General features: G+C 40.7%; 1 protein-coding gene across 1 annotated transcript in view; it reads left to right on the top strand.

Moving 5' to 3' along the window:
* The first annotated feature begins 9,361 nt into the window (after positions 1–9,361).
* Positions 9,362–12,659, top strand: part of eif3ea (eukaryotic translation initiation factor 3, subunit E, a) — a 31,385-nt gene continuing 28,087 nt past the window's right edge. Inside the window, exon 1 of the mRNA XM_037784157.1 lies at positions 9,362–9,500. Coding sequence (XP_037640085.1) covers positions 9,411–9,500 — 90 coding nt within the window. The 5' untranslated portion in view covers positions 9,362–9,410. The remainder of the gene's footprint in view (positions 9,501–12,659) is intronic.

A 12,659-nucleotide genomic window follows, 5' to 3' on the forward strand; every position in this document is an offset into this window, starting at 1 on the left:
GGACTGACCCAGGCGCTTTGTGTTGTGCCGAAGGGGGATGAGTCTGTGGCTGAAGGTGCTCCTCATCTTGACTAGCTCATCATGGAGGGGATGGGAGGGGTTCTCCAGGATAGCGTCCAGCTTCCTCCTCATCCTGCCCTCTGCCACCACCTCCAGATCATCCAGTTCAGATCCAACCACAGAGCTAGCCTTCCTCACCAGCCTGTTTAGTTCGTTGGCATCCCTTGAGTTGGTGTTACCCCCCCAACATGCCAGGGCAAAGAAGAGTACACTGGCTACTACAGACTGGTAAAACATCTGCAGCAGCCTATTGCACACGTTGAAAGACCTGAGCCTCCTCAGGAAGAACAGTTTGCTCTGTCCCTTCCTGTAGAGGGCCTCGGTGTTGTCAGTCCAGTCCAGTTTACTGTTCATATGTACTCCCAGGAACTTGTAGGTGTCCACCACCTCCACCTCCTCCCCTCGGATGATGATGGGAGTTTGGGGCCTCTTGCTCTTGGAAGTCCGCCACCAGCTTCTTGGTCTTTCCAATGTTGAGCTGGAGGTGATTGTAGCCATTGCACTGTTCAGCGGTCAGCAACATGCAGCATGATGGTTAGCAGGCAACAGCAGACCTTTACAATCCAGATGGTGTCGTTCTCCATTTCAATTTTTATATAATTCCCCTTCTAAGTATTGGATAGGACAGTCGGCTGAGCCTAGAATCTATCAGTTTCATCCAAAAATATGAAATGTGCTTTCCGAGCACATCTATCATTTTATCCTGATTTCCCTCAGGAGCCTCTGAGAATCTCATCCCCTCGCTGTGTATGCTTGCTTACACACTTCTCTCTTACCACATTACACACTTGTTGATGTGGACTCAGCACAGACTTGCTTACAGAGACGTTTCAGAGATCTGATGTCATATCCAGTGCTGCTCGCTGCACACATAGCCTACTGTTATGCATACTTTGTCGATGTTCTACTGCGAAAGGGCAACAAGGGGAGGTTTATTTTTTCTCTCAAGGACACTGATATTGTAAAACAGCTTAGCATCATCAGTAATGGGCAAGTGCACGAGGGAACGATGAAATGTCATCATCTCTGTCCGGGATACAAATAATAACACAGTGTACAGTTTAAGTTACGCTCAGCTTTGGCGATCTGTGCACTTGTAATTTCCAAGTCTGCACATGGCAGTCAGTTGATATGCGGTTGGGTTTTTGCTGGAACACAAAATACCAAAGAAACCACATTAAAACAATCATACACTGTCCTTTGGGGCAGAGGGCTTTCCCCTGTCTGCCAAGGTGCCACTGAAGGCCAGGGCCCTAACAGTGACCTGCAATAAACACCATGCAGCGGCAGTGACTCTTGGGATTTCAGGACATGATGGTAAAAGCACTCTGTGAACAAGCTGTCTATAACTTTGAGATGCAGCTGTGGTGGTGGTGGTGAAAAAAAAGCCTCTGACATAAGGCGCCTGTTTAACTTGGAGCAGCTCTCTTGTAGAGAAATGTCACAATATGGGAGATCAATTGCAGCCATCTGAAAACCCAAATTGTACTACTTGACTGGTGCTTACGTAGGTTTCCATGCTCTGGAAGCCCCCACATATGGCACACGGGACAAGCATATATATATTTTCCTTTTCAGTCTCCATGTATGAAAAAAAAATAAAAAAATATTCCAGTAGAAACACTTCACAGGCATTATATTTTGATTTCTGACAGAAGCAATCAGAGTTGGCAATCTCTAAAATGAACAGTTATAGACTAAAAATTGAGGTAAGTTCGAGGTGCTCTCTGCGGTTTTGAAATAGTTCTTGTTCCATCTAGGTTTCTTTTTCGTTGGTGTTGTACAGTGAGTTGCGGAAAATGAAGACAGATGCAATTAGCAACAATGTTTGGACTCAGCCTTCTGGAGCCGGCGGCACCGTGTTTACTTTGAAATCTGATTAGGTCCCCTGTCTGACCAAGTTGCTTTCACCTCACCGCGAATAACTCTGTACAGATGACTTCAGCACGCTTTGCCTCTGATGGACTCCCTCTATTGCACCTTTGACCTCACCCATATCCTGAGTGAGAGGCCCTGAGCGGGAAATTATGGCACATCACAATTAGGCTTCCTCACTCTCATGCTCTTCTCTCTCTTGGCTTCATTGCCAAGAACAATATTCAGCCCCATGTCAGAGCAGCACCACGCTGGTAATTGACGTTACTCACACAGTACGAAGCTTAGGATGTATTGCTCCCCCGACACCCCGTGTAGTAGCGCAATTGCTTGTTGTGGATTGGAGTGTTACCACATGTAGTATATTATGTGTTGCTAGATTGGTTTTAATAGCCAATCGTCCTTTCTCATTAAATTCGAACAAGGATTTAACATCTCCATGCGTGAGATTACCTCCGGAAGACTTCAGCATAGGTGATCAGGCCACATTCATCACGAGAAGTGATGGTAATTTAGAACCATAGAAACACTCCTCCTTACAAGCTTTGAAGACCATTTCCACATGAACAAACACATTCCTGTGCTCCTCCTGGAATTTATTGAAGTAAAAAAAAAAGTCATATTGGAGAACTTCACATTAGAGCCTAATCATACATAACCCTCATGCAGTCTTATGCAGTCATATTAAAGAGAAAGTTTGATCTCTAAAAGAGTATTTGGCAGTGATGTGACAATTTTGACACCTCCGAGCCAACTATTGAATTTTTTTTCTCTCTCATATCCAAGAATCACATCATGTCCATCCTAAATTGCGGCAGCTGGTGAAGTTCATTCATTCAACCCTTACGTTTTGTATGGTTCCAACTTGAAATATCAAGCACTTCTACACCCTCTCAGGGGGTCTAGGTTGAGGTTTGACATTCATAGAAGTCATGTCTTTTGTTCACTGGCCTTACTTTCTTTCCATCATTTCAAAAGCGGTTTTATTCAGAGGCCTCCACTTAACTGCATAAATACACACAATAGCAATTATTACAGAAATTTAAAATCCGCAGGAAGAGGAATATTCAAATCCCAATCCCCCCGTGCAGTGGAAGCCTGTAACTAAACAGCATAATCTGGAGTTATCAAGTTTCACTTTTCTTTTCTGGTACGAATGTAATCATGACCGCAAATTTGGAGATAGCGCCATGCTCTCTGTAATGTCATGTTTTCAAAGAAAATTGCAGAGGCAAAGTGAAGTTGTGCATAACAAGAGGAGCGAGCATGGGAGCGGAGCTTGTTGGGGGAAGGATTAGAGGGGTCAAATATTGATCGACTGTGTTGCATCGCTGATGTGTGTGAGTACAAGTCACGCCTTGGTTGCGCAGCAGACATGTGTTGCGCAGATGTTCTGCCATGTCTGGTGCCACTGGGTGCTCGCTGGAAGATTGTATCGTTCTCTGGCCCATGGGCCCGGTCGATAACCTTCATCCCATCGCCATCGAGTGTGACAGTGCTGAAGTCAGCACTGGGCTCCGAGTCAGGAGTGCGGGCCGCTGATTTATAACCTGACACGCACTCGGAGTGAGGTGATGCATAACTAAAAAGTTTACAGAAGAATCATTGAAATTCATATGAGATGCTGGAATTCGGATTCAGAGCAGGGGATGCTTGGCTTTGCAGCATCCAGCGGCGAGTCATTTGTCTTCAGGTCTTATTGATTTATATTTTGACAGATATTAGAGTGAGGCCAGTGGTGGGTGTCTTTGGCACTGTCATCTCCTCTCCCTCTCTTGGATTCATTTGTTGACCAAGAAAGCTTTCAGGGAACTGGAGAGTTGAGGTTTTTCGTGGAATATTTGGCCCCTCCCTCCAGCGCCCCTTTAAGTTTATCCCATTAAGGCCGAGTAGTATGTTCTGCAAGACAAACACATAGCATGACGGATAAATGTTTTGCATGCTGAAATGTGTTGGTGTTCCTGACAGCATCCCTGTATTGAACCTGGTCAAAGCCATCTCCGCCTGCAACCGTTCAGCTTTCAGAAGCACACATATGCTTTGATTTACAGAGACAGAAATGGTGGATGACTGTTCATATTTACTAAACTTTTATGAGTTTTGTTTAAAGTTTTGATAAGCATTTAGCCCAGACCTCTTCATTCACGGGCCTGGCTCGGTGCTATGGGAGTTGCTGGGATCATTACTTACATTCACCCTGTTGGTTGACTGAGAAGCACCTTGGCAGGAGGAGATTACAAAGTTGCGGAAACATGGCCAAGTCATAGTTATGTTAGAGAGCAGACCACCGTGAACTGTATCCTCACAGAGGTTGAATCTGACAAACAACAATCAGCTTGCAGTAACTGTGCACAATTGCATAGCCTTGGCCTTAATGGAATGGTTCAACGTTTTGGGAAGTACGCTCATTTGCTGTCTTGCCGAGAGTTAGATGAGAAGATTGATACCAGCTAAATATGAAGCTACAGTAAGCAGCTGGTTAGCTTAGCATAAAGACTGGAAACAAGGGGAAACAGCTAGCCTGGCGCTGTCTGAATGTTACAAAATCTGCATAGCAGGACCTGAAAAAGATGTTATTTCTTGTTTGCAGGGGTTAAATTGGCATTTGGGAGGAGGGGGAGCCTTTGTCCAATGAGGTTGGGTGATGGATGTGTAGCAATGGCACTGTTTCTGGAAAGAGATGCTGTTGTTGAATTTTATAAATATAGTTTTAAAAAAATGCTGTACCACAAACTAAATTCTATTCACCTCCATTGTATTGATGAAATTTCAGAGACAGATATTGCAAATTACATCTATCTAAGTGGCCAGATACCTTGAGTCCCTTGTGACGGTCGGTCGGTCGGTCTGTCGGTCGGTCAGTCGGTCTGTACACAAACATTTCCCCAACCTTTGGTGGCCACAGTTTTTCCCCTAAAAGTCTGAAATTCTGCATGGAGGTCAAGTGAGACTGGGGCTCATTCACATGAACGGAGGAAGGGAAATAAATTTGGCTTTTAGTGCATTTTACAACTTTTAGGACCTAATGATTTAAATAAAGTGTTCATACTGGGAAGTTGATTTACTTAAAAAAAAATACCCGCTGATTTACAGACATCTCTTTCCCAACATATGTCTATGGGAAAGTCTTTTAGGCCCTATCCCAATGTCCACACTCACGGAACTCACAGACTTTGAGGCGCGTTCCCGCAAAGTCTATGAGGGTTTAGGCCTGTCCCACTGTCAAATCGTCAAGTCCTTGAGGATTCTCTCGCAGCCCTTTATACATACGTGTCTGCAGACTCTGCCTGAGGGAATTAAGGCACAGAAAATTTGCACAGAAACATTAACATTAAGGATTTAAGATGGTACGTAAAAAAACATGACATACACACCTAGTTTATTCATCAACCATTTCATTTAATTTTGCATAGTGAAGTCTGACAAAAACAATTAAATTGATTTTTTGACAGTGACATCTCATTGCATAAAGCAAGAGCCTGGAAGACGTTCCAATAGGCAGTAAAAACATAGAATAAAAACCCACAATTGGCATCGTCAAGGTAACATGATATGTCACTGCAAAGTGCAGTCCCGTTCATATTTATACCATTTCAAGCCCTCGCAGCTTCTCACACTCAAACCCTGAACCCTCAAGGTCACCTGGTAAATGTTTAAGTCCTTCGGGGGGACATTGGGATTGGGCCTTAGGGCTCACTGGCATCACGTGACCAACCCCGAAGTGGTAATTCCACTATTGTAGTTGTAATTCCATTATTCCATTTACATCAGAAGAATTAAATAAGGAAGTTGTCGCTGCTGTGCCACATGCGTAAATTGCGCACCGTGATGGCCACAGCTATTTCATGAGGTCAAAGAAAATGAGCCTATTTGTTTGCTCAGCGTCTGAAAGCATCATATGATTAATATAGCTGATACTCTAGATATTACTGAGTGTCCAGCAGGAAATTGCCTATTGTTTGTCTTAATCACCCCTTGCCCATTTCCCAAATCTCTGCAATTCATGGGTTTAGCTTTGCTTTTCTCTAAGTGGATGGATGAGCAAGCTGGCACTGGACCTTTTAAAACATGGATTGTGCATAGTTCAGGCCTTAATGGTGCTTAGTGGCTACTAGGATTGTTGGGTTTGCAAATTTCAATATGCACTCTTCACACACTCCCGCAAAGACTTCTATTAGCAAACATAAAAACTGAACAATGGTTAGTTTTGAACAGAAAGATGACAGCACTCCCAACATTAACTAAACACATATTCTGTGGAGGAGAAAGTCTTGAAAAGTGAATATTCAAAGAGTGGAGTCTGGACTTAACATGTTTTTTGTGTGTTCAGCATGTTATCAGCAAAATAACACTATTGTGGCGTCAGGAAAGAAACTGAAGAATCTGAAGAAGCACATGTTTATACGAAATACTACCTCCTAAGCACCTTTTTTAATAATGAAGATTGTCTGGTTGGAACAAGAGAAACCAAAGCAATTTGGCCTTCATATCAGTGTTTAAAATGCACGGTTTCATGTCATTTTGGATTTAGCTTGTGGTGTTTAACCTATCTGAGAATGCTTGTTGGTTTCTCCTGGACCGGTGAAGATTCCTCCCGCTGCTTCCTAATTCAATATTGTGTAATAACAGTATTATTGCCTGCACATAAAATCCAACTCAAATTACACTGAAAATGGACGATATACTGCATGTGTTTATGTTACACAGAGGAGCAATTACTGGGTTATGATCATTTTGCACTAAAGTAAGGTTGGAAGGACACAGAGGTTTTCCTGCTTGGTAAGGGAGCGTACAAAAATTATTAGTGTGGTGAGGTGGGTTGAATCTTTGCAAAAAAAAGAAATAAAAAAACTAAGGTCATAACATGTCAGAATGATATTTGTACATGTGTTTGTATTGTGTTAAATTGGTAAAAAGAAAAAGAAAAAACACTTTATTTTAATCATCACATACATGACAGACAGGAAATTTGACCTCTGCATTTAACCCATCCTAAGTATTTTTAGGAGCAGCAGGCTGATTTGAAGCGCCCGGGGAGCAAATTGGGGTTCAGTGTCTCGCTCAAGGACACTTCGACATGCAGACAGGAGGAGGATTGAACCGCCAGTCTTGTGATTAAAGGGCCGACCCGTGCTACCCCCTGAGCCACTGCCACCCAGCCGGTAAAATTTGTTTAAAAGTGTACCCCAATTTATACTTTAATATCTTACTACCGGTATATTACATTATTATATTTTTTGTATATAAGATCTTATTGGAACTTCTAACATGTACCACCTCACATTGGTGAAACCCTCATATAGAGATAGAACTGTTGTCCTCTGTATATGGCAAAGTACACCTTTACGAACCATTGAGCATGAAGTTGTTTATCTGATGTAACTATTTATATAACCATTAACTGATGCAAATATAAAATCAAATTTAGATTTAGGACAAAAAATAAAATAAACTATAGAGGCCATCTTGCGATGGGAGCACACCAGCCGTAACGCCAAATCGGGCCAGGGACGTAAAGTGGGGGGACAAAGGGCCCCTTTCCTACTTCCTACCTCCCCACTTCTGGCGCCACTTCACACCTGTAAAGTTTCATGACTGCATCTTGCATTGTTACGACAAAATCTGTCCACAGACAGATAAACACCTGGTAAAGTATTCAGTCCTTCAGCCCAAGGAAAAATACAACACCTCCATTGTTTTTTGTGACCCCCTCTCCAACCCTAATACTTTGTGTACAATCCCTAATTATGAAAAAGAAAAGTAGTTACTTACTGTTAGTGTGGTTCCTGGTGGAAAATAGGAAGTTTAAACATCAAATATCCCAATCACACACAGAAGGGAAATAGAAATCGGATTTTTAACATAATGAATCTTTCAAATACTTCAAGAAAATACTGAGCAGGAATGCACAAGTGAAAGAATAATACTACGCACACAGCAAGAAGACATGAACATGAAAAAATGCATATATTGTATGCATACTAGCTCATGAAAACTATAGTAAAAAGTGTTTCATTGTAACCTTATAAAGCCAACTTAGCAGCGGCCAAACTGGCTGAGCTTTTAAATATTTGAATTAAATCTATGAATGAACTAATAAAGATATATTCCCCAATGATACTTGCCAAACTGACCAAATGATTGTATGGTTGACTCTTTTTACTGCAAAACCTTTCCTGAAATGAAGCAGACAACACAAAGGAGGCTTCAGCAGAGCAAACGCTGTTTTCTCTTTTTTTCTCATTTTAAGCGAGCTGCCACTGAGCCAGAGCTGACTGTGTCAGCAGCACCCAGTAAAACAGTAACTGCATGGTGAGTGGTGTCTGTTTATGACTCATTTCTACCTGCCATCAGGCGGCAGGGAGAAGTGGGAGTGGAGGAGAGAGAGTCCAGTGGTAACAAGGGAAGAATTGTGTGAGGACACAAGACAGTGCCGTCCGTGCGGTTGTCAAGAAAACAAGGTAGTGAAACCTATTAGAAATGGGCCATTTAGTAGCTGATATTGGCTGTCGCCAGGCCGGGTATGGTCAACACATGGGCACCTTTATGAGAAAGCTGCTGGAGTAAAGAAAGGAGGATGGTTCAGATGCACAGTGAAGACATTCTAACCTTGTGGAAAATCAAATGATTGGAAATGATCTGGTTGTTTTCATTCAAATTTAGCAGGCTCGTGAGTGTGGGTTCATCATGACTGTATTTCCCCTGAAATGGTTTTAGTCTCATGAAGAAGTCATTCACAGTAACACACAGGCTTTTAGAAAAAAAAATATTGGTGTCTGGAGGAAAGCCTATGTTTTCAAATTCAACAAGTAGTTCACTTGGAATCCTCTTTATAAATGAAATGTTTCACTGTATCAACACCACAAGGAAATTATGAGAATTTTGAAAGGTTTACAAGTCTCAGTCATGCATCCTTCTGAGAAACCAATGAAGCAAAAAAAAAAGAATCCACATTTCCATACACAAGAATGAAAGGGTAAAAATGTTAGTGAAGCTCAAGTCCCTTTCTCTTTTGTTGTATAATTATATATAATATTATATGTAATATTATATTATAATATTACATATAATATTATATATATATGTTTATATATCTATATATACAGTATATATCTATCTATCTATCTATCTATATATATATATAAGACAGGGTCCAAATAAAACACAGAACATTACATATAGCTTAATAAAATACATACAAAAGCACAATAAAATATATTATAATATTATTAATATTATTAAATTAAGTAATTGAAAGGAAGATGTCTATCTATCTATCTATCTATCTATCTATCTATCTATCTATCTATCTACCTATCTACCATCATTCCCCCTGTTAAATCAGCATCATAAGTCTTTTTCCAGCATTTCTTATTGGGGGATGTTGAGGACGTCGCTGATTGGTCAGTCCCTCTTCACACAGAGCAGCAACACGATGAGCAACACACTTCCGTTTCCCTTTCACCGGAGCAAAGATGGCGGAATACGACCTCACCACCAAAATTGCCCACTTTTTAGACCGTCATCTCGTTTTTCCTCTACTAGAGTTCCTGTCTGTAAAAGAGGTAAGAATTATATTAACATGTAAACATTTCGTTACACTTTTTTGTTATTTCAAGAAACTATATTCGGCTTTTTAAACGGTTTTAAAAGCCGTGTTCGTGTCGGGGAGCTGGTCACATTTTCTGTAGCTGTGTAAAGTAGCCACATTTAACCGGAGTGAACCCGGAAATATAGCCTGTGCCTTCAAAATAAAAGCGCCAAAACACTTAATCTTCCACTAAAAACGAGTATTGTGGGAGTAAATAGAACAAAAGAAATTGCAGAACAACGCTTAAACGATTAGATCGACGTCTGTATTGAACATACAAGCAATTATTATGAAAACATCACGATATAACACCTAAAAGATTTCAAAGTATTTTTTACATTGAAAATCTATTATCGGAAGTCCTACTTTTATTGTGATTAACTTTACAATGGCTGAGCAGCCACGCGTTGTTTCAGATTCACATGATTGTAGGAGAGCGCCTTTCATAAACTCGGTAGAACCGGCTTGTACGGTACCACTTCGGTTGAACACATTTATCATGTGGTGCTCCCATACACGTTAGCCGCTAACACCCTGCAGGTCAGCGGTTTTGCCGCCCAGTTAGATAGCTTAAATACTGTGAAATGAAACAATCATAACTTGACTCTCTCGGGCGATGCTAACAGCTGGAAGCAGAACAATGCTTCATTTGTTATAATAACGTAACAACAGCTGTTGGGACGTATCGCTTAACAGTTGTATATAATAAAACACTTGGAAAACCGTTATCAACATTGTTGATAACTCATAGGGCAGCAGAGAGCCGCCAGTTTCAGTCAAAGTATCGTTAGCATTGGCTAGCTAACCTCTACCGTTAGGTTGAATCAGAGAGCTAACACTTAGCTACTTTATCACTGACTGTAACTGTTAGGATCCGCTGAGCTGGTCAGCAGTGACTATCATCACTGTCGTAAGTTAAGATGAACGTTGTTATAATAACTCACATGAGCTTATAGTCATAATGCCATTCTGTCTTGTCTGCAGTTGTGAGTAACACTAGAGTAAGTAAGTAAAGCTTTATTTATATAGCAACTATTAAAACACACCGTTACAAAGAGCTTCACAAACAAATGAAACATCAAACAATGATGAAATCAAGGGAAAATTACAATATGAAACACAGAAACAATGAGAAACAGATCAAACAAACACACATGTGGATGAGGCCTATAGAAAGGCTTGCCTATAGAGAGATTGGTTTTTAGGAGCCACTTAAAACAGTCCAGAGATTCATCAGCTCTAAGAGATAGGGGGGGGAGGTAAAACAGAAAACGCCCTATCACCTTTTGTAATTCCAGAGAGTTGGGGGGGCTGAAACAGAAAACGCCTGATCACCTTTTGTTATGCAGGTTGAGCGGGGGATGGATAAAAGGCCGAGATTAGAGGATCGAAGTGTTGGACAGGTCGAATATGGAACTAAGAGATCAGAAATGTAACTGGGGGCGAGGTCATGCAGTGCCCAAATGTAATTAGCAAGATCTTAAAGTTGATTCTGAATTTTACAGGGAGCCAATGGATAATTAATAACCTGGCCACTGCATTTTGAACCACCTGTAGGCGATTTAAAGCAGGGTGACATTAGAGAAAATGTTTACTAAAGTAATGTTAAAAGGTTACTCCCATATGAAACTTGCTCAAGTAAGCTAAAAGTTACCCCAAAAGATTTCCATTTGACAAACATACTTAAGTAAAAGTATGTTACTTGGTCAATAAACTACTCAAAGTACAAGTAACTTTGTGTTTTAATATTGTTTAACCTTAGTGTGTGCGGGCCAGAGATCTTCACAAGTCATTTTATTCAAGTCCAAGTCTTTGAGCTAGAGTCCAAGTCAGGTCGCAAGTCTCTTTTTATTTCTATGCACTTTGCTTTGCGTGCTGAATAGCTCTAATTTAACTATATCTGTTTAATACAATTATTTTACCTACTTATCTTTTATCTACATGAAGGTATCGATAGCATCACTTTAAAATATCATACTTGCTAGTTCCCTAACCTACTATTGTTGCCTGAATCTGTTATCTTGATATGGACATGTAGCCAACCAATCAACTTGATGTGATATGAAGGGTGCTGCCTATGATTTGCCTTCTCTAATAGCATAGGCACCCAATACAATATGATTATTCCTAAAGCATCTATGAACATAAGTGCAAAGAATTATTATGGCAATTAACATGGGAGCAGCCCATTGTTTATATGAGTAAGGTAAGCCTAAAAAAGAGACCTGTTCGTCACGCGTAAAACCCAAAAGGACTGCTTCATCCATCCATGTTTGCTCTCTTCCTGTGCTTCTCAAGCTTTATTGTTTCCTGAATAAATTACAACTGGTAGCCTACTGAGTGAAAGCCAATATCAGTTTTATCAGCATGAATTCCCCATTGGGCATCGTCGCTATAAAAAAAAAATGCAACCAATGTGAATTAGGGAAAAGAAATTGGCTAATTTCCATCAAAATCCCTGTTCTGCGCAATGAGAGGATTCTGTTATAATATATCAGAATCAGTACTGTGATCATCTGACTTAGATGTTTATACAGTGTGTAGCCTACATTTGTTCTGAATACACTAAATACGCTTTTAATATGCCATTAATGGAAAGTGAATGTATTTCTGCCGGCTTTGGGGGCAATACTGTTTTCCAACATGGCCACCAGTGGCATAGTTTGCATTTACTGATTTGAGTTACATTAGTAGAACAACCAAACCTTGAATTGAAAAGATATTTGCCTGATTTTCTACGTTTTTGCATTTGCCCAGCTCATTGATACCTGGCGCAAGCGCATGTCTACCGCAAGGAAGGGCGGTTAAAGATCTCCTGCGTAGCCGCGTGCACGTCGCTCATTTTGGTTAATTTAGCAAAATACATTGTACTGTAAATAACAGACTAGTTGTAACAAAGGTATAAATGGCAAATGTAGCGAAGATAAAAGTTCCTTACTGCCCAAAAAAAATAGTTGAGTAAAAAGTAAAAGTGCGGTTTAAAAAAAGGAACGTGAAAAGTTACCGTTCCTCAAAAAAATACCTAAATATTTACTCTTTTGCGGTACTTGTAACAAGTTATTACCCACCCCTGCTTGTCTGGTGGATTCTTTGTAACTTTATCAGAACCTCCTGGTTAGATGATAATAATGTA

This window comes from Sebastes umbrosus, chromosome 11, assembly GCF_015220745.1.
Source record: "Sebastes umbrosus isolate fSebUmb1 chromosome 11, fSebUmb1.pri, whole genome shotgun sequence".
Classification (NCBI taxonomy): Eukaryota; Metazoa; Chordata; class Actinopteri; order Perciformes; family Sebastidae; genus Sebastes; species Sebastes umbrosus.